The 26,780-nt window shown below is 41.0% G+C and overlaps 1 protein-coding gene across 4 annotated transcripts in view; it reads right to left on the bottom strand.

Moving 5' to 3' along the window:
- PRKN (parkin RBR E3 ubiquitin protein ligase) overlaps window positions 1-26,780 on the bottom strand; it is a 582,309-nt gene that overhangs the window by 460,856 nt on the left and 94,673 nt on the right. For all 4 annotated transcript variants that reach the window (XM_083434186.1, XM_083434187.1, XM_083434185.1 and 1 more), the window contains exon 2: window positions 13,012-13,175. In XM_083434186.1, coding sequence (XP_083290312.1) covers window positions 13,012-13,175 — 164 coding nt within the window. The remainder of the gene's footprint in view (window positions 1-13,011; window positions 13,176-26,780) is intronic.

The following is a 26,780-nucleotide window of genomic DNA, read 5'->3' as shown; positions in this document are numbered from 1 at the left end:
AAGCCCTGAATCCAGGTTACTGCTGATCATTTTTCATAAACTGTTTGGAAAGTAAAAATGCTTATGAACCACAAATAGAATTTTACTGCAAATTGGTTAGGACCCACCAAACAGTAGCAATCGCCGCCTGTACTGTCCATGTTGCAACATGAATATTCAGTTTCCAAACAATAAGACAGTATGACTGAGTAATTAGATTAATGTGCAATGGTGCTGGACTTTCTATACATTTTGTCTCCCAGCTTCTCATTTTAACAGATGACTTGTCCATTATAGAATGCAAGTCTTTTGCCTATGTGTGTGAACATGTGTGCTTTTAAGATTTGAAGTCAGCTGCTTTGATAACGGATGGCAGAAGTAATTAATGCACTAAGCACAGCACATTCCACCAGGAAAACATCACTTGAGCCAGCAATGAGCTTCTAACAACTATAAAGCCTATGTGATTTATGTAACTGATATTCCACAAAATCATCAAAGGTGTATGCACAGATAAGATACAAATTATTCCATCTGGCAGGGACCACACCAACATGGTAAAGGTAAAGGGACCCCTGACCATTAGGTCCAGTCATGACCGACTCTGGGGTTGCGGCGCTCATCTCGCTTTATTGGCCGAGTGAGCCGGCATACAGCTTCCAGGTCATGTGGCCAGCATAACTAAGCCGCTTCTGGCGAACCAGAGCAGCGCACGGAAACACCATTTACCTTCCCGCCGGAGTGGTACCTATTTATCTACTTGCATTTGACGTGCTTTCGAACTGCTAGGTTGGCAGGAGCTGGGACCGAGGAATGGGAGCTCACCCCATTGTGGGGATTCGAACAACCGACCTTCTGATCGACAAGTCCTAGGCTCTGTGGTTTTACCCACAGTGCCACCAAAAGGGCTTTAAATTTGCCTTCTGGGCTGCCATGAGCCCCACAGTATTGCCTAGATTGGGCCTGTGCTGGCAGGCTCTGATGGAGGAGGAGGAGGAGAAAGAAGAAGGAGAAACATAGAGAGGGGCAACTTGTGGAAACCTGGGTTGGAGGAAGGGGGGATCAGTCACTTTGGAAGAGAAAGCGAAGAGGCATCTCTCCCTTTGACCTTCCTGCAGAGCAAAGAGCCTCTGTGGAGCCTGGGGAGGGGTTTGATCAATCAAGGTGGGATGGAGGGGACACTGAACAGCAGGCATCAGTGACTGAACAGAAGCCTGAACCAATTCCCCCCACCCACTCCTGAGAAAAGTTTTCAACTGAGCAACTAACACTGACTCAGCATGTCTAACCAAATATAATCACAGACGAAAATAAAACAGATTAGCTGTATTATTTCCTGCTGAATGACAGCTCTAGCATGTCTTCTTTTGCAGTAGCATGAATACAGACTTCCTATGAAAGAAATACTCCCCACTGTTTACTTCTGCTCCTGCTGAGATGACTGAGCAGAATGAAGACTTTTTTGCTAATAGAGATGGACTGGTTTCAAAACTTCACCAATAATAAAAATAAAAATCATTATTTTTTCAAAAAGACAGGAGAAACGTTCCTTTCTGTTGCTCAATCCAATGCCTACATAAGGTTCACAAGTCCTCTAACATGAGGGATGGGGAACCTGTAGCCCTACAAATGTTGTTGGAGTTCATCAGCCCCAATTGTCATGGCCAATGGTCAGAGAAGATGGGAAAGTAATGCTGTAACCCTCCTCTCCAATAGTTTGACTTCACCCCCAAAGGCACTCTTCAATAGTCTCCCTATACAGAATTATGCCAACCATTTATAAACTAGGAAAGATAGCTATGATTTATATTGCTGAGCCTACATGTTTCATTCTACATGCTTAAGCCCCTATTATACCATGATCATCCATCACACAGATATTAAGTGTACAAGGAGACAGGGCAAGCAGCCCACCTGTCTCCATTCATTTATTTTATTTATTTGGAGGGGAAAACAACCCAAACCAACAACAACAACCAACCTATATCAACAACACAAAAATATCATGGTGGTGAACAGCATAAAAACAAATGTAAAATTTCAACCATAAAACAAACACAAATGCATCACAGTAGATCGGATCAATACATCAATAAAGATAGATTACCCTTCAGGGAAAGCCTGGATGAATGAGCAAATTCTAATCAGGTACCTAAAGGCCAATACAGTAGGTGCCAGCCTGACGTTCATTAAAAGTGTATTCCAAAGGATAACAAAGCATCACACTAAAGGCTCCATACAGCACTACAACACAGTATCAGTACATACACAGAAAAGGGGACATTTTGGAATTGTTATACTCAGTGCTATCTTTCTAGAAAAAGAGGTGCTGGAACTCACCATGAACGCCCCCCTTGTTGTCTTATAATGGCAATGACCCCACCTGAGAGGGGCCGAAACTGAGTTCCGGGGAGTTATGGCTGAAAAACCCCCCTAACCATTTCCTAGTTTTAAAAATCAAACCCCAACTAGAAAGTAGCAGGACAATTGCCTGGTCTTCATGGATGTGACCAGAAAAAATATCTGACATGCCCAGTCTTCAGATTTCAAATGTCTAGAAACTCCAGCATCTCAAAAGTTTAAAGTCAATGTTTTGTTGCTGATTCCAACTGGCAAGTCAGTTAGGTTGATGAAGACACTGATTGATTTTAGAACAAATACCTCTGAATTTTACATAAGTGGTAAGAACAAGATTCTGTTTTCCTTATTCTTTATCCAAGTTAATGTGTGAAAAGAAGCCAAAAGGAAAGCTAGACAATAATTGGTGCTAGACAATAATTAATCTGAAACCAATAGATCATAGACTGATAATGAGAAAAAGAAGGAACATGAAAAATTTAAATAGAATATTTTATGCAAAATGCCATTGAATTATTGAATTATTACAGCAATATCAGCTGAGTTCATTAGTTCAAGAATAAGTGGGTCAAATGTATAACCAATTATACATTCTGAGATGAGGGTAATTTGTCTGGCTGAAGTTTATCAGAACAAGACTTCAGTAGCCCTCTCCTTGCTTCTTCTTTTTCTAAAAGCGGATTTTCTTACAGCTAATAACAATGTGCTAACAATTTCATGGAAGACTACTCATTTGTTTATCCTGCATGGTCTGTTTATACCGTTTAAGAAAAAAGAACGAAGGCACAGATGCTTAGGAAATTAACAGCAACAGCCAAATAGAAGCATATTATATCCATTGAGTTGGCATATCCATTTCTATAAAACAGCAAGCCGGTATGGTCCAGAATGGACACGAGGAATTCTTGTTCAAATCCCTGCTGAACTATGATGTGCACTGGGTGGTCTTGGGCACATCACTGTGTTTCACAGAGTGGTCGTTTAGGTTTAATACACTTCCTAATTAAGGGCTACTGTAAAAGTATTTTTTAAAATTTATTTTTACTTATGACATTTCTATATCGCCCTTCACCTGAGGATCACACAACAGTTTACAATATAAAACCCCCGAAGTAAATAACATAGTAACAAACAAAAACAATACCCCCCCCAACACATACAGTTTTAAAAGGCCATAGATTGCTTAATTAGGCAAAGGCCTGGGAGATGAGGAATGCTTTTGCCTGGCTCCTAAGATATGTGACAAAGCTACCAGGCAATACAAATAAGTATAACAAATAAGCAAAAGCTGAGCTAGATAGTACTGTGTGTTATGTTTATATTATTTGTTTATAAAAATATTTGTATACCACTGTGTCATAAAAAGTATATATCCAAAAGGTTCACAGGAATAAAAACATAAAATCATTTGTGGAATGCTCTCCTTAGGGAAGCTCACATGGTGCCTTCATTAAACATTTTTAGGCACTTGGCAAAAACATTCCTCTTCAACCGGGCCTTTAGCTGATTAGCATTCTATGTTCCTTTAACTATGTTTATGGGAGGAAGGGGTTATTGGTTTGTTTTGCCTTTCTTCTTGTTTTTATTATGTACAGTGGTACCTTGGGTTACATACGCTTCAGGTTACATACGCTTCAGGTTACAGACTCCGTTAACCCAGAAATACTACCTCGGGTTAATAACTTTGCTTCAGGATGAGAACAGAAATCATGCTCTGGAGGTGCGGGGGCAGCGGGAGGCCCCATTAGCTAAAGTGGTGCTTCAGGTTAAGAACAGTTTCAGCTTAAGAACGGACCTCCGGAACGAATAAAGTACTTAACCCGAGGTACCACTGTATTTTTTTTTTATACTGTCTTTTTACGCTATGAACCACCCTGAAATCTTCGGATGAAGAGTGGCATACATTAAAAAACAAAACAAAATTAAAAGCAGGCATAAATAAACCATTGTTAACCTGTACTCTGTGCCTGATTCTATAAACAGATGCATCAGGATCATGCAAATATTTCACTCACTGTGTACAAGCATCATCCTTCCTTTCCTAAATATGAGAGATTGTAATTTTTAAGAATAAAAAGCAGCTCCTAGCCATCTCCTAGGGTGCAGGTTCAAACACTATTCACACAGAACACCTACAGGGGAAATGTTGCAGCTTATTAGACAGGCTGAAATAACACAAATGCAAATGAGAACTTCTTACCCTTACCTCAGGAAACAGCTTACCTGAAACCAAACCAAGCTATGGGTATTATCCCTTTGAAAGAAGCTGCACAGTTTTGCTTACATCAAGAAGCCATCTCAGCAGTATAGAGTTGCTTTATTTGTTTGCTATGAATTTGTCCCAGCTCTAGTTTTTCTGCCATCTTGTTAATTTTAGTTGCTAAAAGCTGCACAGTCTGAGACTAGCCCCCCCCCTTTTTTTTTTATCTTTGCAATAACTGGAATTTCTGTGTTGTTTTTTAATCTGGCCTTCCCTTCACCACCCTCTCTTTGTTCTGGAGTGGCAGCCATTTTATCTTCATTCTATAGTATATGCAGTGCTTTTTTGGAGGGGGTATGCAGGGGTATGCATACCCCTTAACATTTTGTGAATCTTTGTACTTTTGTCCATTTACTGTGTTTATTTTTCCTGATTTGAACTATAAAATGAGTCAAAATGAGAGAACCCCTAAATATTTTTTAAGAAAAAAAATACTGAATATAAGGATCCTAAATTGCTCTATATTCCTGAATATATGGATCCTAAATTGCTCTATTGTTTCTACTTCCCCTCCCTCCCCCCCCCCCAAAAAAAACATGCATCTACAGCCACCACCATCCATTTCCCACACATTTTCAAGGGGCCCAAACCTGAACTGCAGATTAGGGAGAGTGGCTGTAGAAAAAAATACTATCTAGGGCACCCTACACACAGGCTTCCCTGGCTCAGATGTCCACACCTAATGCATGGATGTCAGTGGTGGGATTAGAAAGACATGAAACTACAGCAGCAGCATGGCATGACCCCTTGGCCTCTTTCGTCATGTAATGCTCTTTCAAGTGAAGAGGGTAAAATAGCCAGTGATCCACTTCAGAGTTTTATTCGTAGTGGACAGCTGCTATCTATACTGCCTTTCCTAGGCAAGGCTTTCAATTCACTTCTGTAATCTACATCTCAGAGCTACAAATAAAAATCTTCATCACCTGTGAATCAAGATTGTTGACTGACAGATGACTCTCTAGTCATTGGTTTTGTGGAAACGTGTCAAAATACAAAAGAAAATTCAACCTCAGTTGGAAAATGTGCATTGCACACAATGCTGTTATAAACAATGTCATGTAACTTAAATATCTTTTTGGAAAAAAACACTTCATAAGGAAAATGACGCAATTGGACTACCCCAGGTATCTTTGGCATCTGCTATCTCACAGTTTTATTAGACTTAATTTTATTATTCTAAATATCTAAAGTAAATGATATCTATAACATACATCACCAAGATACATGCAGTGTTCGAAACTCCTATTGTTCTTGGTGCATTTTGCAACAGGGAATTTCATTTGCGCGGGCAGTTTCTGAGCCCTGGATGCAGTACTGTGCCAAAGATTTCATGTTAAAACTGTGGAGTGGAAGGAAAGGAGGACCTTTTTCTGCCTCCCCACTTCCAGCTACTCTCTGAAGACTGGAGAAGAGACCCTCTTAAGAATATTAGGAGGGTGGGCAGGGGAAGTATTAGACCATATGAAAAATGAACATAGTATTTTAGCTGCAGTTCATTCATTTTCAGCTTCGAATCCTTGTTATACAAAAAGCATGCCTAGACATTCTGTAGCTGCACCCATAACCTAGGCTTAAAGGTGCCATGTGGTGCCTAAGCTTCGTATCTCAGTTTCTAACAAATGGTTACATCAGTTCCAAATTATCAAAATGCTTCTCAGCAGTTTTAGAGCCACAAAGGAATAGATAAGAGTCATATCAGTCAGAAATAGTATCATTAGTCATTATTCTATTTGTGAAAGTAATGAAAATAGAATTATGCATTTCTTAACATGTATATATAAAATTTAGCTGACATACTAGTTACTCATTAATTCAAAAGCTAGTTATAGCTTCTATAAGTCTGCTGAGTGAATTCTTCCTGTTACTCACAGGAAGTCCACTTATGTTAATGCTACGTTGCAAAAGTGATGGATGTGAGCAGAAGGTCTAGGCTAATTTCAAGAGCAAAAAATAATAAAAAATGCATAATATAGCTGGTCTGATTCTCTTGCTTATTATCAATGTACCTAGCTGTTTTCAAAGCAGTCTTCTGACAGAGGAAAGAGCAGCTGAATAAGGAACTGTAGCATAGGCTTCTGATACTTTTTGCACTGAAGTAAAGCATGAAAATGGCTGGGCTCTATCCAAAGAATTAGACCAAAAGAATAAAAAGTTCCCTGTGCTCAAGGAAGGTTTGGACATGTGTTTCTCCAAGACCAGCTCCAGTCAAGCATCTTTTGAAATAAAGAGGCTGTTTGTGATTTGGACATGGAGATCTGCTGTTCAAAAGAAATAATAGGGTTTTAAAAAACCTACTGGAGTTTTCTAAGCCCCAGGGCTGGCCCTTGTATTGGGCAGAGCAGGACAGCCACCTCAGGCGGCCAGAGCTGTGAATGCCATGCAACCTACCCTGTTCAATATAAACTAGTCTTATATTGCTGGACTGGAGAACACTGACCCATCACCAGTGTTGGAAAGAGATTCAGCTGCATATGGAAAGAGGGACTGTCATCCTGCCCTTTATTTCAAGCAGTAAAAATATCTTTGGTTTCTGCTGCCAAGCCCTTCATGGCCACTGTATTTTCCCAGTATGATGAGTAACATATACATTAAAGCACGTTTGCGCAAATGGTGCACAGAAAACTGTGTATTATTATATGCAGGGAAGGGGTAATCGCGCCGATTTGGATGTCAGGGAAGAGTTAGAAGTTTCCAGTTTCTCAGAGGGAGAAAGCATTCCCCAAGGGGGGGAAGAGAGCAGTGAATGTAATAGAAGAGAGAAACAGGAACAACAGGGAGGGACAGGATGTTCCCAGGAAAGGCAAGGGTTAAGTTCTAGCTCAGATTCAGAGGAGGGGAGATACAAGCCAGCTCTAGTGAGGAGGTTAGAAAAAAGAGCGGGAAAGCGAAGGGAAGGGTGCCTTCGCCATTTTGAGGGTGGCTGGTCACGGAGAAGAAGAGCTCAGAAGGTATCTGAAAGAAGTGGCTCTGAGGAATAATAGCTAAGAACCATTTATAAGATTGTTTTGTTAATACGCAATAAAAAGTTATAAAAGAACAAGAAGCGTTTGTGTGGTGATCTGAAGAGGACAACGACCAGTCTTGATACTGGACTCCGTCTTTTTTGTGCCAATGCCAGCCATTTTCAGGGGATGAAGCTGTGAAAAAGATCTACTTACAGGGAACATTAACAAAATGTATGAACTTCCCAAATAAACTTTCCAAATTGCTTAATCGTGTTAATTTCAACTCACAGCAGACGCTCACACTGCCTCCTACTGTTTAAACCCAACAGTTTTCTCATCAGAAAGAGTCCAATTGAATTACAACACATGGAGTCAGTCAGACCTTATTTATATCACTTCTCACATTAAAATCAAGATGAAGGTGAATTAGTTCAGGCAATTCCTAGCACATAATTCACTCCCCCCACCCAAATACTCAATTACATGGAAGGACAGAAGTCTAAACCTTCCGCTCCATAAATTGTGGTAATTTACAGTTCCTCTTAGGAGTGTATAAAGTATATAGTAAAAAATAGCACAACTATCTGTATCACTAATTATATCTGGTACAAGTTACAAGCAGTGAGATTTACTTCACATTCTGCTCCTGATATGTTCCTTTAAACAGTAATATGTCAGAGGAAATAAGATAATTATTTTAAATTTTACACTGGATAATTTATTTATTTGTTTAATAAACCTGTGTATCACCCTCCATCCATGGATCTCAGGGCAGTTCACAACATAAAAATACAAGATGAAAACATAATTTAAAAAAGAACAAAGAAAACCACAAACCAATAATCACCCAGCCCCACTCCATTCCCCTTCCACAAACATCTTTAAAAGGACATAGAATGTTAATCAGCCAAAGGCCTGGTTGAAGAGAAATGTCTTTGCCTCGCACCTAAAGCTGTATAATGAAGGTGCCTGGTGAGCCTCTCTGGGGAGCGAATTCCTCAAAAGGAGAGCCACTGCACAAAAGGCCTGTTCATGTGTCACCACCCTCCAGATCTTTCATGGATGAGCCACACGAAGAAGGGCCTCAGATTATGATCATAGGGTTCATATGGAGAGACACAATCCTTGAAGGTTGTGAATCTCAGAATTTTCTCACCAACCATTCTAATTCCTCAAAACTTGTTTGTTTGTTTATAAAGTCTCTATAAAGAGCACATGAAAATGGACAACCAGTACTCTCTTGCCCCCCAAAAAGGTAGTGGCAACTGGGTGGTAATTATTGTAAGCTTCTGGGTCCAAGGAGGACTTTTTAAAGGAAAGGCTAAACCTTAAATGCAGCTTCCATACATATATATTCACCACTCTCTGGACCCATCCTATCAACCCACCCACTACCCAAAGCCACAATGGACAAGAGTCAAACTCTTAGAAGCAAGATGGCTTCTAAATACCAGCAGCTTTCAAAATCGGACAGCATAGTGCACTGGACATCTCATTTGGACCTATACTATCAGTGGTGTTCACATTCCTGTGGAGACCATTAGAGAATAGTGATTTTACCCTGAAAGTACTGAGCAAAATTGTCATAGCAGATCTCAGAATCTCCCTTACGCACCCCTCTTCTTCACACCTGTGCCAAAAACTTTCCATCCCACTCCTTCCCTTGCTTTCTATACTCAGCTTTCAAGTGGAGAAAGTCTTCAGTTCTCCTGCTGAAGCCAAAAGAAAGAGAGCATCTCTGAGCAAATATGGCTACACTGGCAACACAACAAGCAATAGCTGTAACTAGAAAATAATGGGAGTTACATAAATTAATTGTATAATGGACAGACACATTTCTGACTAGAGAATACTGTGTGATATCTTCCCCTGTGTTGTTCTCCCATTGCTCTTGTGTGTGAGAGAGGGAAGTTAGGCAGGAGAACAGGTTGCCTAAACTTATTCACATCCTGAAATGGGGTGATATGTCCACAGAAAATTTTCTGTTTCATTAGCAGGAATGAACAGATGCCAACAGCAAATACAATATTAGGCAAGGCTGACAGTGTCAATGTTTGTTTACTAAATGTCGGAGGATGTTTACTAAATGTAAGAATGTTGGAGGAATCTGTTGACAACAGGCTATCAAGCAGATTTCCTTCCACTCGCCCATTCAACGAACCTGATTCCTGCTATGCTACGGATTCTTTTTGCCCGAACACGTGAATGCAAAAGTGTACATGTTGCCCTCAACATGCTCTTGCCCATCCTCTCTCTCACACATCCATGGACTTAAGCCTCTATAAACTGAAAGTGAAATGTTCACGACAAAAGTTGGCAAGAAGAGCAGCTGAAATATCACAGGATGTTCTCCCTTCCGCAAGAGGCAGGACTAGTTTTTGCTGTGAACAATTGCTAATGTGTGTGCTCAGCGCATTGTCAACAAAGCAGCAAGCTCATGACTGAAGAGAAAACTGTGAATAAATGTGAGGAACTAGACACAAGCATGAGAAGCCTCTCTTGTTACTATGAAAAAACAGATAAACCTTCCATTTTACATTCATTGTTTCAAGCCACAGGAAGCTATGTTTCCCTATTTGAAGAAAACTGAAGTCACAGTTTGCATTTCACCCAGAAACAGCCTGACACAATTAAACAACAATTATAACACTTTGATGCCAGAATTAGACAGCAATGCAGACAGGTGTAAGAAACATATGAACAGCTAACAAAACCTTACAATCCTAACATTTGTCAACAAAAAGCTTCCCATATAAATAGTTTATTGCATTTTAATAAACAACATCATATATAAGATAGGGATGCAACAGCAAGGAAGGCCCTCTTTTTCCAGTAAGACATCAGAAAGGGAAAGGAGACACTTGACACAGAAGCAACTGTATGCTTCGGCAGCAGAAGATGCTCTGAGGAATGACAAGAGCAATTTGCATTTCTATGGTTTCTTTTGTGTGCCCAAACTCCCTAAAGCATTTTGCAAAGCGATAACTATCATACCTGGCTAGGAGAAGTGATAGGATGTCAATACAGTAGCAGCTCTCTGTGCAACCAGATACAGCAGCTACTCAATGCATAGCAATGCTCCCACACAGCTGTAAACATGAGGGCCAATTAATCTGTGCTGGTTAGAAAACAGGAAGTGTTTGCCTTTGGGTAAACTTTCCCCTTTTAGATAGTTACCTGGGTGACCACAGGAAGGTGCCTGGTTCTCTGATGCTGCTGCTGTACAGTAGGAATACATGACTCACACACCCTCTGAACTTCACCTTTTCATGCAGGGCATGTATAAGAAATGGAATAGGGGCGAAATCATGAAGGAACAGTGGCGTAGCGTGGGTTGTCAGCACCCGGGGCAAGGCAAGTAATTTGCGCCCCCTAACCCGGGGCAAGGCAAGTAATTTGTGCCCCCCCCCCGCTGCACTGTCCCTCCCCCAGATAGTCCCTCGCTCTCTCTCCGCACCGCACCACACGCCTGGCACCCTCCCCTCCACAGTGGGCGGCGAACCGGCGGCTTGGATCGGATTCGCACAGCCAGCACTGCAGTGAGAGAGAGTGAGTGAGCCAGGTAGGGGCAGAGAGCTGCGAGTGCAAACGCGCCCCCCCCCAGATGTTGCGCCCGGTGCGGCCGGCCCCCCCTGCACCCCCACGCTATGCCACTGTGAAGGAAGGGTATACATGAGCAGCCAGCAATTGTAGGGAGCAGGTCCAGTGGGCCAAAGCTCATAACGATCTCAGGCTTACAATAAAGGTTTAATGTAAGTAATAATAAAGGTTTATTCTGCTATGGTCAAAGCAACAGAAAGAACAAGCAAGAAGTAGGTCCTCTGCATGGAGAAGATTGAGAAATGCTTTTGGGTGACAGAGAGAAGGTGAAACTGCTCAACACCTACTTTCCCTCTGCTCACCCAAAAGGAAAGCAGGGCCCAACCTGGTGATAACATAATAAACAATGCAAGGAGGAAGATGCAGCCCAAATAGGAAAAGAGGTGGTAAGCAAATACCTAGCTGCAGGGTTCTGTCCTGCGCCTTTTGTTATGTGTGTGTTAGTTGAGATCCCTGCATTGCAGGGAGTTGGGATTGATGACTCTGGGGTCCCTTCCAACTCAGGAATTCTATGATTTGATGATTCTATGAAGTGTTCCCTGTAACACCTTAATCATATTACCCAACTGCAAACCCGAATGGAACCAAACCTAATGTTTTAATGGCATTTTTCTCACATTTATCTCTTGCTGCCTTTGTCTCTTGTTTCCCCCTCCCTTTATTGCATTCCCCCTTACCATATTTAGACTGTGAATTTCCGGGGGGGCGGGCAGAGACTGGATTTTTTGGCTTATGAAACTGTAAAGCACCACGTACTGATAGTGTGACGACAGCAGCAGCAGCAGCAGGAACACAATAATGCTGCTAGTAACAGAGCAATTTATCCTCTCTGGCAAATTCGAGGTTTCCGAAATGCAACCTCGTTACATGCAATCTTTTGTTCAGATCAAAAGGAAACTCCCAATTGAACAAAGTATCAGACACGCTGGTAACAACGTAGGCACCGGGGAAGATCACAGCTGCAAGGAGCCTTACAAAAATGTATATTCATTCTACACCTGTCCTGTCAAGCTGTTTTCCCTCTCAGTGTAATAATACTTAGTTCTGATACAGCACTTTGTGCACATTGTGTCAGCGATCCTTACAACAGCCCTGAGAGCCCAGCCAGTATCATTATCCCCATTCTGCAAGAAGGGGAGGGCAGACGTTGGGTGAAAGAATAGGGGCTTCCCTAAGGCTACCTTCTTCTCCATTTTACATTTTAACACAACCGTTAGCTAAACCATGAGGATGTGATGAACTCAGCAACTCCTACATCTCCCATCCCCTATCAGCTAATTTTTTTCTCCCCTTCCTCCCCCCGCAAGTAAATCATCACTTTGGTGCCTTTGGGAGAAGCTTACTGGCTCCTGCAATCAGGCCTTCAAAAGGGCTCTATTTCATCAGCACGTGCACTTACACACTCTCTCACACAGCAGCAACAGCAGCCTTACAACTATCCTCCAGGGGTCACAATTGGGTTACAAATTTCATATAACGTGATGACTGAGCAGCCTGATTTAGAACAATTTATTCACATCCTTCTTCATTAAGATTCAAATGGAATAAGTAATGTAGAAATTGAACAGATACAGAAAATGTGCATAGCTTGCTCCTGTAGTCAGTAAACATTTATTCACTAAGCAAAGATCTCTTCTCCTCCCCCTCTCATTTTCCTTCTTCCTCCCCTCCCCATCCTTTTGCCTTGCTGTTTTAATGCATAATTAAGAAGGTCAGAATTAATGAAGCAGTGTGGAGTAAAGTTCAAGGAATCCCCAGGCACTATTTATTCTATTAGATCTCAGGAGTGAATGTCAGATTGGCAATGTTAGAGGCAGAAGCAGTTAGGCTGGCAGCATCCCAGAAAGGAAACTACCAAGGGAGACTTACCTGCAGTGTCAAGTCATTCCTGAGCTCCTTCCCTGCAAAAATCACACGCAACTGGTCAGCTGGAACTCCCTGTCGCTTAGCAACCACCTCCTTGAGCTGGAAGATGCTGGTGTCTGAATCAACCTCCACTGGGAAACCATGGCTGGAGTTGAACCTGACAAATACTGACCAAGAACAAGACATATTTTAAATATATGTGTATATATATATATGCCTGAATATTTTGAAGTCTGAAGCATCTGAGAATTGCACAAGAAACAGCTAAGAAAAATGGCCAATGGGCAAAATGGTACTGTAAAATGTTTGTGTGTTTTATCATTTTAAAAGGAGCAACATTGTTATATTGCAGTTTATTATTTTGATAGATAATTCCAAGTATGACATTCCACCATGTAATTTTCTTAACTAATTAAATATGCATTATGTTTCAGATGTCACCCTAAATTACATTTACTATGTGGAATGAAATGCAGACTTTATTAGCAATATGTACAATAATCACTAATATCAGTTTAGCTTTGCCCTTGGGACAGATCGAAATATATGCTCAGCAGTTATATATATTCTCTCTCTCCAAACAAATGCAAGAAATCCAACAAATGTAAGAAATCCAACAAATCCAAACTACAAGAAAGAAGATTCCACCTAAACATTAGGAAGAACTTCCTGACAGTAAGAGCTGTTCAACAGTGGAATTTGCTGCCAAGGAGTGTGGTGGAGTCTCCTTCTTTGGAGGTCTTTAAGCAGAGGCTTGACAACCATATGTTAGGAGTGCTCTGATGGTGTTTCCTGCTTAGCAGGGGGTTGGACTCGATGGCCCTTGTGGTCTCTTCCAACTCTATGATTCTATGATTCTAAGAAACACATGTGTGCTGTGTGCAAGCTGCTTTTGAAGGAAAGCTTTTAAAATACAGTAATACTGATTCATACACACTGGCCTCCCAGAGATATAATTGTCTAGAAAATAACAATGGAGAGAAAATTGTATATTTTATGCAGAGTCTTAAGTCTTTTTCTAGAGCAGTGTGGTCTTTCTCAGAGTTCACTTAAATAATTGCAATTCTGTTGACATACTTGTGGAATGCCAAAAATTACTCCAAAATTCAGAGCTATAGCAACCAGTCAAATCATACACCAACATTTGGCATGTAAGATACAAACTACCACCATTCACAACTCAGGGTTGCTTTTTCATTATTTCAGAAATATAACTTACATCATAATTATTTATTGAATTTATATGTCACCCAGAGGTCTCAGGGCAGTTCACAGAATAAAATCAAAATATAAAACCACAAAATACATAATCAAAGCAAAAACAACAACCCAATAACAGCCCCCCAACCTCCACATATTAAAAGGGCATAGGGTGTCAATCAAATCAACCATATCAAATCAGTCATATACTTTGTGACTGATAGTAATCATAAAAAGGTATGGGGGCAAATTGGAAAGCCATGTAAACTAACTAGAAAGGCATGGAACCTCTGTTCCTAATCCCTGAGTATTTATTTACATAATAAATACTCCAGAAATATAGATGTTCACAAAGACACAGATTCATTCATTTGCACTACCATAATCGCACAACGGCTATCTCTTCCTTCTCACATCTGGTTTCAGTTGTTATCTTTGTACGCTATAAAACATGGAACAAGATACACGGAAGGGAGATTCACATAGTCCTCAATCTTTCTTTCTTTTTTTTTTTTTTTTAGGGAAATCCAGGATGCACACTCTTTCCTTTGAACTGGAGACAGCAAAAGAGAAGGAAACTGATGGTGGTCATTGTCCTGTCAGGTTCTCCCCACCACCCCACCCCTGGTTTATGAAAGCCCATCCATGGCAGCAGAGATTGATTGGGTATCAATAGAAAATGATGCCAGTAATTATCTGCTGGATGTACTAAACCCTGCCTCCTCCTCAGGGGTGCTGAATATATGGGGTGCAAAGGACTCCAGTCCCCCCAATATTTTGGGGAAGAAGGCTATACCTCCCCAATATTTAGGTGGCTGCCACCCCCTGCTGCTGCTGAGTGCCCTGCGTGTGCCCCAGCCCCAGCCCCTGCTTGGCAGCCAAGGAACCAGGTCAGAGTCGGGGCAAGCAATATTGAAGATCACTCTCTGCGCGTCTCACCTCCGGCAGTATCACATGTCACATGGCCCCTGCTCCAATTGACTCCATTTTGTGACTGCCTGTGCCCCGCATCACCATTTTGTGACTGGTTGGCCTCAGTAATATTCATCCATATCAAGCAGGGCCTGGGGTTAGAAAGTTGGAGAACTGACACTGTACTGTTGCTCAGAATTTCTGCTGATATCAATTAGCATACAATTTAAGCACCAGGAGGATAGCCATTTCTTATGGCAGGCCATAAAGGAATCTGTTGTTAGAGGTTAGCATAAGAAGCATTTCCCCCCCACCCCTGACTTCTGTTGTGAACCATTAAAGGAAGGTTCCTAGAGCAATCTTGAAGATTTTCCGCATCTCAAAGGCAGCTGTCCCTTGTGAGTTCTTCACAGTTCGACCTGCCACTGTCTTCCCTGTGGCAGTCATTTTAAAAAAAAAAAAAGTTTACACACCACGTCTTTGTCTGTTATCCACCTCATACCCAAATAATAGGATTCCCTTAAGGAACAAACTCTTAAGAAGAGATTTAGAAGCTAAGTCCACCATCCTCCAAAATAGCCTGAGGCCAGTTTTGCCATGTTACATTATGTGACATGACCTGTTTGCTGAAAACTGTATATGAAAAACAATGTGTGCTACAAAACTGAGTCGCAATTTCAAGGGGTAAAATATACATTTAAAATACTTAAAATACTGTTCTCATACACATTAATGATCAGCTCAAGTTATTTTTGAAGCACTACATTATGAATTCATAAAACTAAGCCCTACACCACTATAAAATCCTCAACACTTTTGTTTGGGTTTACTAAGTACATTAAAAGCATTAGGGTTTTTTGTTTGTTTGTTTGCTTGCTTGCTTTTTAAAAAGAGTTGAGAATCCAGGATTACATACAGAGGGGATGACTAAGATTCCATGTCCATTACAATAGAATGGCCCCCTCAATCATTTTTTTTAGGGGGGCAGGGGCCCCATTGTACAGGCCGAATGTGGAGCCAGGCACGGAGCAATAGCAGGATGTCACCTCTGCACTGTGGCATGCTGAAATCAAAAAGCACACTGACTCCTCCATCCCATTAAGGTAGTCATGACATGGATACATATGTGAACCAGGCCTCTGTGCTGCTGGGAAAGAGGAAGGAAGGGACTCATACTGTCCAGCATGCGTAACAAACTAGAGCAGTGACAAAACTGCATGCTCCGGCAATGGGGGCGGAGAGCAGGCGGGGGCGTGGCTGGCACACACCCCAGTGGCGGGACGCATGTCCCGGGGGCATGGCACGTCATCCACGGGGTGGGGTGTGCATCCCGGGGGCATGGCGTGCCATCCACGTGGGCGTGGCGCCCGGCGCGGGGGGGGTGTTTGCAGCATGTGTCTGGGGATGGCCGTGATGGTACCTCTCTCCCCGATGGTGCTAGGGGCGGTGCGCTCCCCCCCTTTCCTCCACCAGTGAACCAGAGACTAGGATCTCAGATCTTTTCGTAATTCTGACTGTGTACATAACCAGCGTGTTAAGGCACAAATGGGGCACAGAGGTCCTATGTTTCAGTTTACGCTTTTGTGCATGTTCATCAACACATGAGTTAACTGAACTCTAGCTCCCATTCACTCTAGATAAAGGTAAAGGGACCCCTGAGCATCAGGTCCAGTCGTGACCGAATCTAGGGTTGCGGCGCTCATCTCGCTTTACTGGCCGAGGGAGCCGGCGTACAGCTTCTGGGTCATGTGGCCAGCATGACTAAGCCGCTTCTGGCGAACCAGAGCAGCGCACAGAAACGCCGTTTACCTTCCCGCCAGAGTGGTACCTATTTATCTACTTGCACTTTGATGTGCTTTCGAACTGCTAGGTTGACAGGAGCTGGGACCGAGCAACAGGAGCTCACCCCGTTGTGGGGATTTGAACCGCCGAACCTCTGATCGGCAAGCCCTAGGCTCTGTGGTTTAACCCACAGCTCCACCCGCGTCCCATCCCATTCACTCTAGTGAGTGGTAATTGACGGGGTGAATTTGCACTGTGTGTAGTTGTCCTTATCCTCAAATAGCACTTCCCTGCCCTCCCTGACTTCCAGAAACCTGAAGTTCATTGTGGTCAGGCATGCAGGTATTTGTGTGCATGGCTATTTTAAAGTTAATTTTTGAAATACAAGTTTACCAATATACCAAACTTACACAAATCAGTGGGCTAAAAATAATAATATAAATACATATGTATTGTACCCAGTCCTATCGGTAGTCCACCAAGAAGCACATCGTCAACAGAAGTCAAGGATTTGGTGATAGGTAGCACTGAGCAACATGTCACCACACATGAAAAACAAGCCAACAGTCACACAATGCATGTCCACATTTGGACAGTGTGTAATTTTATGTTGGATTCTTTTTCCCTAACCAGATTATGGAGGTAAAGTACAGGCTGACACTTGGATGAGGACAACACTGCATCAACAATGTAGAAAAATATGCACAAATCTAGTCAACTTCAAAGTGCCAGGTCTATGTGTTCAGCTTCTATCTGTTCTATCTGTTCTTGAACAGAACAGGACTAAGGGGTCTCTCTCCACCCAAGAGTTAAAGATGTCAGTGTATTTTCACTGATGCTAGAACATTCAATAAAAGAGGTATCCAAACATACTAGGGATTATTACTGAAAAGGACAGTGAAACAAAAGCACAATAACACAAAATTCATTGCTTGGCAATGTATCAAAAGATTAAATCTCTGCAAGCCTTTATTCCTTGCAAATAAAGACATTGACAAATGAATAGCATTATAATTATTTTAAAAAATCTTTCATACACTTCAAATTAGTAACGCTGTAATACATTTTCAAATTATTCACCACTGTCCTCTCTTTAATTTAATTGTGCTTTCAGCACTGTAGCATAGGTCTTGGTCTTTTTGCTACTCAACAAACCTGGAAAAATTGTTGCTCAGTGATTTAATACCTTTGCAAATATATATATGCTCTCTCACACACACATACTCACACATCATATTTGCATAACATATAATACTCCCAGCAGAATATTCATCTTTGCATAATGTTTTCTACCAGCAAACGACAAAGGGAAGGAAGAAGAGCATAATAAATCCTGCTTACATTATTCTAATGTTACTGGGACATTGTAACTTCTTTATTCTGTCAGGAACAGTTACCCTCAGATGTTTAATTCTTTTTGAACAAGCCAAAAAGGTCCATTACATAATGCAAGTAGTCCCCTCTCATAGAACAATGGTTTCAAGATTGGATTAAAAATTATATAAGAAAAAAGGCGCCCACTGTCATACCAACTGCTAAGGTTATTGTAGGATGGGGTACAGAATAGAAAGCTGACAAAGTACCTTCTGATATTTTATAGAAGGGGTCTATTGCATGGGTCCCAATTTTGTTTGAAAAACAATCAACATTGATTTAAAACAAACTGACCTGCAAGACTGTTTCCTCATACAATGCCCACTTCCCAACCATAGCCACCTGCCCTTACCGATGGGGGTAGGTAAGGAGGTAGGTACAATCAGGAGCTTAAAGTGAGCTCCCTATTGTTCCACTGCAACTGGGGCTGCCAGTCAGATGACTGGCACGGTCAGCTCTACTGGGACTACACGAAGCTGCACTACGGAGTTCTTGAGCAGAAACTCCCTCACGCAGATGAGGCAGATCATGGTCAGTGCCAACCAACTGATTGGCATTGTCAGCCAGTCCTGCTTTGTCGATCTGCAGGCACAGCTGGGATTCAAAAGGCAAATGGACATTTCCCCATTGCAGCCAATCAGTATGGAGGTGGCCGTCTGAATGCAAACCACACCTTCAAACAGACTTCAAAGGCTCTTGCTGAGAGTCACTTTGCACTTTGACAGGTGGGTAGAATAACACACCTGTTAATGTTGATTTATAGGTGGGGGGGGCAGGACTTAAGGCTCTGGCCCACCAACTGACTCCAGCTCCCCACCTGTTTTATGGACCAACCACCAAATCCTAATTTATTTTTTTTGGGAAGCTCTTCATACAGTAAGACTTACTTCCAAGTAAATGTGTTTATAACTATGGCCTGGGAATAAGTAGAATTGCACTCAGTGGACTGTATTTCTGAGTAAATAAACACAGGACTGTACTGCAATTAATTTACTCTACCTTGGTGTGTTCAAGCAGCAGCATACACTATCAAATAGCTCATTATAAATATAAGTGGTCTTAATATTTCAGCAGCCTTAACATTTGGAATGTATTTTCATTGAAACAACTGTCTGTTTATTGCAGCTGGATGCTTGTTAAAGGAGTTGATAATTATTTGCCTGAAAAATGTGACATTTCTAGATTTGTGGGTAGCATAGCCAGACAAATAGCGCAAGTCAGCTATGAACAATTGAGCAATTAGGAACAATAGCATTAAGCTTTTGTGACAATACTACGACAGCAAAAGAGTAGATGTGCTTACAAGTTTAAGATGAAAGGATAACCATTCTTAGAACCAGGTCCTATGCTCAGTTGCTTCTTGCACACTTCCTATGGGCATTTAGCTGGCAACTTTGAGAACACGATGCTGGTGTAAATGGGCTACTGGCCTGATCCAATCATGAATCAGAATTAAATAGCAACTAATATTGTCTAAGATTTCTAAACGGAATGTTTAAAAAGTAAGTTCAAGGGGTGACAATGAATGTTTTGTTAATATTTAAGTCAGTATTTGTTTTGTGGAAAAGAAATATAGAGCAGTTGTTCTTTTAAAAGTTATACATATTTGATAGCCTAACAATATACAGCGGACGCTCGGGTTGTGAACATGATCCATGCGGGATGCATGTTCACAACCCGCAGCTGCGTGTCTGTGTACACGCGGGTTGCGATTTGGCGCTTCTGCGCATGCACAACCGCCGAAACCCAGAAGTAACCCGTTCCAGTACTTCTGGGTACCATAACCTGAAAAAACACTACCTGGAGCGTCTGTAACCCTAGTTATGACTGTGATTACAGCTATGAAACAACAACAACAACAACAATAATAATAATTGTTAATTCATACATCTAGGAACTAAATTGTTTTGTCCCATTATATATCCCCCCTGCCTTTCTCCTTCCCTATAATCAATGAAAACATGCATATGGAAATGACTTAATTTGGTCTTTATATATGCTTCCACTAACAAAGCAAAGACTATGTTCTGGCTGGCATTCAGGCTAAGTAGGTTTATGGGTTTGATTGCAGGGGTTTGGTGTGTTCATTTGGAACGGGAGAACTGCCTGAACATCTGCCTTCAGTACAGATGGTGTGAAGCTACCCTATAGACTTTCTGTGCCTGGACGTTTTATTCTGTTCACAAAAGGGGCTATGATCATGTGGAGGTGATTTTCACCCAATTCCCACTTCTTCTGCAGCCTCCTGGAGCAGCTTCTGCACTGCTCCTAAAGGTTCTCCAACTCAACCAGACTTTCAGAATGTGCATAAAGGAAACCCCCTCCTCTCATTCTTTGAGCATAATTCTGTTCACAGGATCTGTAGCTCACAAGATCTCAAACCCAAGTATGTAGAATTTAAGGAATGCCAGTGGCACTTAAAAAAAAAAGTGCCCTGTGCTATGCCCTAATTTCATTTCCACACCACTTTTTATGCTTCTTTATAATGTAAGGGAATAAAGCCACACTCTGCTAGTTTCCGAATTAAGGCAACAACCATGACCACACCAGAGGTGAGGGAGACCGACTGCGGAGAAGCCACTGACTTCAAGACACTAGGAATTCAAAAGGGGGGAGAATGGGTGAAAAGGACATCTCAAGGTCACTTTCACCAAGTAAAGCCAACCTGAGACAGTGGGTATAAACTGTTTAGTATTCAGGGATTCACTGTATGTTACAGGGGATATGTAATAAAAGATATTTCGTGTCATGTCAGTGTGTTCAGTGATTCCCCACACTTGCTCTAATTCACTGACTTCTGTTTGCAGGGAAATTCTGGATGTGATGAAATTACACTTCTCCTTACTAAATGTTATTGAGGAGACACAGATCTCTAATAGTCAGTTTTCCAGGCTAATCTCTTAGTTCAGTCTCTGCCCAGACAGTTGTTGTCTTGTAATATCACTGTAAAAAAGGTTTGTAAACAAGATCAACAGCAACCAGCCCATGACTGTTGTGGAGAAACAGCTAGTCGAGGCAGCTCTTCGTCTGATGTGTTTTGCTGCTAACTAGTATTGATGACGTTTAAACACACATGATTAAGCTGATTCTCTCAAAATGGGTTTGAGTGGACCAGACTCCCACAGAACTCTGTACTGTTGATAGCTTTGAACATTCAGAAAAAAAGGCAGAGCATAGAACCTTTAGAACATGAGTCACCTTGACAGGAGGCTGAATACTGAACTCTGAAGCAAGCGCAATTATACAACTTGGAGCAGTCCTAACAGCCAAGTTTTCTTTGCTCAGGACTCCACCGCTTTAACTGCATTCTTCAGAAGAAGTGTCTGAAAGGTTTACACTTGTGTCTTCAAATATAATATCTTGTTTGCAAATCCAATATATTTATCTGTGTGAGCAGATCAGCTCAATTCAAGATAGACTTGGACCACCTATGCCGCTGTTACAGAATAACATATAAGGTTGCGTACCAGCACTGGTATGAAGAAGCCTCACACAGGAACTGGAATCTGCATAGCTAAAAGCTACTGTCTTAGTACCGTGTCATACTGCCTAATGAGCTACTGTCTCATACAATTAAGCATGTCAGAACTTATTCCCTTTTGTTGCCCTTCTCACCCATGCCAGCATGGCTTCCTTCATCTACATTATTCCCATAACCTCACAAAGTGTTTTCTTTTGTCCATCCCAGCAGGACTTGCCTTTGGCATGAAATCTAAAAGGTTCCTGCTTGCAGAGGATAGATCAGGAGAGAGCTTGAAGGCTCTCAATTGTTCCTTTGCAGCTTTGGCTTTACCCATCTCACAACCTGGCATCACACATAAGGTGGGTATGGCTTGTGAAGAACGACCTTGTGAGTCAAAATAGGTCAGAGGATGGGTCTAATTTGGCCCACAACCCAACATTCTCCAAGCCTGTCTTAAGTGATGGTGAATTCTGAACAAGAAGCAAATTTTAAAGGATACTGAGATCCACATATAGGGTACCATGGGTAGTTTGAGAAAAGAAGCAACACAGTTATGCCCTTCTATGAACTTTATTTTCTAGGAAGGAGCAGTCTGGGTTCTCTTTATTTCAAATGAAAGCAAACATAGTACCTAATAAACCTATAAACAACCAAACATATGCACTGGCCTTCCAAGGGCCTGAAAGGAAAAGAACCATGAAATACAACTGAAGTCAACATGTATTTGCATAGCTTAAAAAATGCATTTGCAAAAAAGAAGAAAGGAAGTAAAATCCAAACGTAAGCAAGCCTTTCCAATTCATCAACACAAAAAAACAGTATGTCAAACAATCTTAATTTCCTTGAATAAATTACCATGTCATTAAATACTGTATAGCTATGTCAGCAGCTCCACTTTATAAATCTAAATTTTATGGGGGTATAATTCAAGTTTCTAAATATCCCAACGCTCATGATTTAACATGCACAGAACTTTGCAATGTAAAAGAGACTATATTTGATGGATAGGAAGTTTGAAGGTTCAAATATTTTGGTATTAACTTATAAAGATCCAAATGTATCCTTGATATTCAAATTAAAATGGTACGGTCTGGTCAGATGAGCTGCTGTTCATCTATCCACCAAGTGAGTATACTCAAGTCTGCAAGTGGACTTACTCAGTTCAACTGATCTATTTCTCTATATATCATCATCCAGTGTGCATGGCACTTTACACTATAATGTAAAGAAAATACTTAGTTTTTGTTGGCAGTGAGGCTCTGGGGCGCTATAGTCTATCACAGTCATCTAGGTAATGCAACTGCATTAGTCAGTTACCATCACCAGATAGCCATACAAAACTCTTGTGCATCACAGGTGTGCATGAATATGCATGTAACCGAGAGAGCCTAAAAGTGCTCCACTCATGACAAAGCAAGCTTTGGGGGCACAAACCTACATATCTAAGTGATGATGGTAAGAGGGAGAAAACACAGAAGCATGGATTTGAGGTATGTGTGTGACAAATTCCTACACTCTCTATTTGACATTTCATTGAAGCATCCTCCTAAAAAGCAAGTACCTTTTGAAAATCTGGACCACAGCCTGTGGTGTTTCTGAAATTGCTCACCTCAGATGTATGAAAGAAGTGTGCCCCCATAGACCCTTTGGGTTTGATGGCTCTAATAAGTTCATGCCATCACTGTGGAAGTTGTTCCCTTTACCAGCATGTCCTTGTCTTTCAATATCAGACATTTTTTTAAAAGAGTACAAATAAACGTCGCTGCCTTTGTTAAACAAGCATCTGAGGAGCCTTTGGGCAGATCACCTAGATGAGCACAGCAAGCATTACCATGAGTCTCTTGGGTCATAATCTATGAACAAAGACAGGATGAAACAAAACTCTGAGAGCTTTTAAGGTCCATTAGAAGACAAATTGGCTTTTTAATTAATACTAAGCACAAACAGATCATGACAACATTATGTATATCTCTGTGAAAGGGATTATGTAAATAGCATGCATTTGCGAAATTGTTAACTATGCCATTTGTATTTATTCAACGCAGAAGTCTTCTAAGGTCTATCCCGTAAATACCACAGCCTTCCAAAACAATAATTCCTTTTGTAATAAAGGGCTGCCCATAAGCAAACCTTTTGAGTTGTTTTCAACATACAAATATTCAACTCAGAGCAAATAAATTATGCATATTTTAATACAACAAACTTTGCAGGAAGCATTGAATTGATCCTTGACCAGTGTGGTTAGTAACTAAGATCTTTGATGGCGGAAACCTAGATTCAAGTATTTAAGAACGAAGCTCAATGGGCAAGTCTTGAGTAAGTGGTTGTCTGTGAAGCTAAGGCCTGGTCTACATTGCCACTATGTTGCTCTGTGCAACATGGCTATTATACCCAAGTGACTCAAAGATAAGCTGTATGCTTTCTTCTACTTACTGCCACATAACTCAAAGGTACGGAACCTCAGGCCTGTGGGTCCTCCAGACCTCTCTGTCCTTGCTCCATGACCTCCTTGAGTGCTTTTGCATGGCAGTAATGTGTCTTTGAGCAGTGGTAATGTCTCTTATATTGATGGAGGATAGAGAGAGGATAGAGAGATTTTGCATGGGTACAATGCAAAAAGGTAAGAGTCACATTCATTGTCGTGCCCACTTTTGCCTCTGGCTCTGTCCATCACTGACATGTGGGCCCCATAAAACTACCCAGAAGGGAATTCAGCCTGCCTGACAAAATTTCTCACAACATCAATAACACTGCTCAGTTCTTTATGTTAGCTGGAGGAGGAAGGAGGATACAATTTTGTTTTATTGTACTGTGAAATTGCTTCAAGATGCTTCTTAGGAAGCTTTTCATAAATGAAATAAATAACAAGAATATATAATACAGAGAAAAAAGCAGCAAATTCCAGGAAAATCCAGTTTGATTTTCCTCCCAAACTTTTGCATTGAGGTTTTCTCCATTCCTACTCTAGAGCAAAAAACGACATCCAGCCACCAAGCGTGCCATTGCTGCCTGTAATGGAAAACTGTAGAAAGGAAATAGCCGAGGCACTAACCTGACCCATTAGGACTTCCATTTAAAGCTGAGTGAAGTGCTTCTTGTATACTGTACATAATTAGTATGATCAGCTGGGACAGTTTGTAAAACCATTTGGGACCTCTCTAGTTGAAATGCACTAAATTAATGTCAAGTCATTATCACCATTACCCAATAGATGGTGCCTTATATGCTGAGTTCAAAATGGAGTGAGCCACAGAAAGAAATATGGAAGAAGCTGCATAACATGGTTAAAATTTGCCTTCTAAAAATCCATTTCCTCTCAATAAATACAATTCAAAATGCTAATTTGATAATAGGGGGGAGGATTGCTTAAGGATAACAATTTCTTGGTGATACAGAAAAGGTCAAAAAGTCAGATCTACATTGCAACTGGAGGAGTACATGTTTGTATATTGGTTATGCCAGGTCCCAACACATTTGATGGTTTAATTATGAGTTAACAAGTTTGTGAACTGTCTTCTCAGATTTTTCCCTCCGCTGCCCCTCTATCATGCCCTACTGTTTTCTTGCTCCTCATACAGAAAGCTGTAAATCTTGAGATCAGAAGAAATGAAAAAGGACTGCCCCTCTCTGCAGATCCATGGAAAATGTGGATAAACGTTGCCATAAGCAGAATGAAAACCAGTTCATGAAGCAGAGCAAATCTATCTTCAGATTTTCCACACACCAGGCAAGTTCGGATTTAGTAAGGAAAAGTATATCATGGCACTGGAATACAGTGAAGCGCTCCTGGGTGGAGTGGAATTAATGGGCACATAAGAAGTATAAAATCCACATTAAGCTATGGTATGGATGAGCCCACAGATCGTCCCTTGTTATCAAGTTCAAAACAAATTTGGTATCGATACATGAAGTTGAAAGCACCAAACTGCCCACAGAATTACAATTTATGTGCAAAAGTATAGGGACATCTTTCAGGATTTGGGCCCTCAGTCAGAGGGTCCAATCAACTATATTGAGCATGGGAAATTCTCAAATAATTGAGAAGAGTGAGGATATTTTCTTTAAAAAAACAAACAAAAATAAAATGCAGGAACATGCTAACATTGTAAGATTTTGAGAAGCATGTGCTACTTTTTCAGTCTGCCATGATAAAACTAACCAGAATACAGAGTATCTATTGACTCACTATAATAAAAATGTCAAGTCTGTATTAAAATTCAAGTTATGATGCAGATGAAAGAACAAAAATTGGGTGTCCCTTTAGATGATATTTGGATAACATGGAACACCAGCTAGACTTATCAAAATAGAGAACCATTGGTGCCATCCCCATGCAAGTGGCTGCATTGAATTCTATGAAACTACAAATCAATGCACGTCTCTCACAAAAAAACCCCAATGGACTGCCTACCTATTTTTATAAAATAAAGTGAGGAGCAATGTATCAATGAGAATATTTCAGCAGGCATCTAAAACTTTCTGCTCATAAATATGAGAATGCAAAGACAACCTAATTAGAATTTACATGGCTGTTAAGTAAACTTGCAGTCTGACATCTTTTGTACTGTTCTCTTAGGACAGCAATTCAAAGGAAATAAGAGTCTTAAAACACTAATCAATGAGGGAAGCCTTTTGTAAGATTACTTGTAAAGATTTCTGGGTCATGCGCTTTTAATCCAAGATTATTGCTCGTTTCCTCAACTTGACAGGTTTATCTGAATAAGAAACACTTTGTGGTAGAAAAATTCATGCTTTTATGCTCAAAAGCAGTTTTATGCTGGAAGCACTGCCAGGTTGTAAACAGCATCTCCAATATTTTCTTTTTTCTTTTTTTAGGCACCAGAAGACAAACTACAAAAACATAACCTTTTCATTGTCAACGCAAGACCTAATGGTTTATCATGCATGACATGAGTCACTATTTAGGATGCATAAAATTGCATTTTCTAGATGCTTTTAGTTAAAACTGATTTATCATTGCGCTAAGGCCTTTAAAAAACAGAAGCACACAGAGTCCCTGCCTGAGAAAAAAACTTACCGT

The sequence above is a fragment of the Podarcis tiliguerta genome, assembly GCF_965153285.1.
Source record: "Podarcis tiliguerta genome assembly, chromosome: 3".
Classification (NCBI taxonomy): Eukaryota; Metazoa; Chordata; class Lepidosauria; order Squamata; family Lacertidae; genus Podarcis; species Podarcis tiliguerta.
Note: the sequence above shows the minus strand (reverse complement) of the source record. Positions and strands in the feature narration are given on the sequence as shown.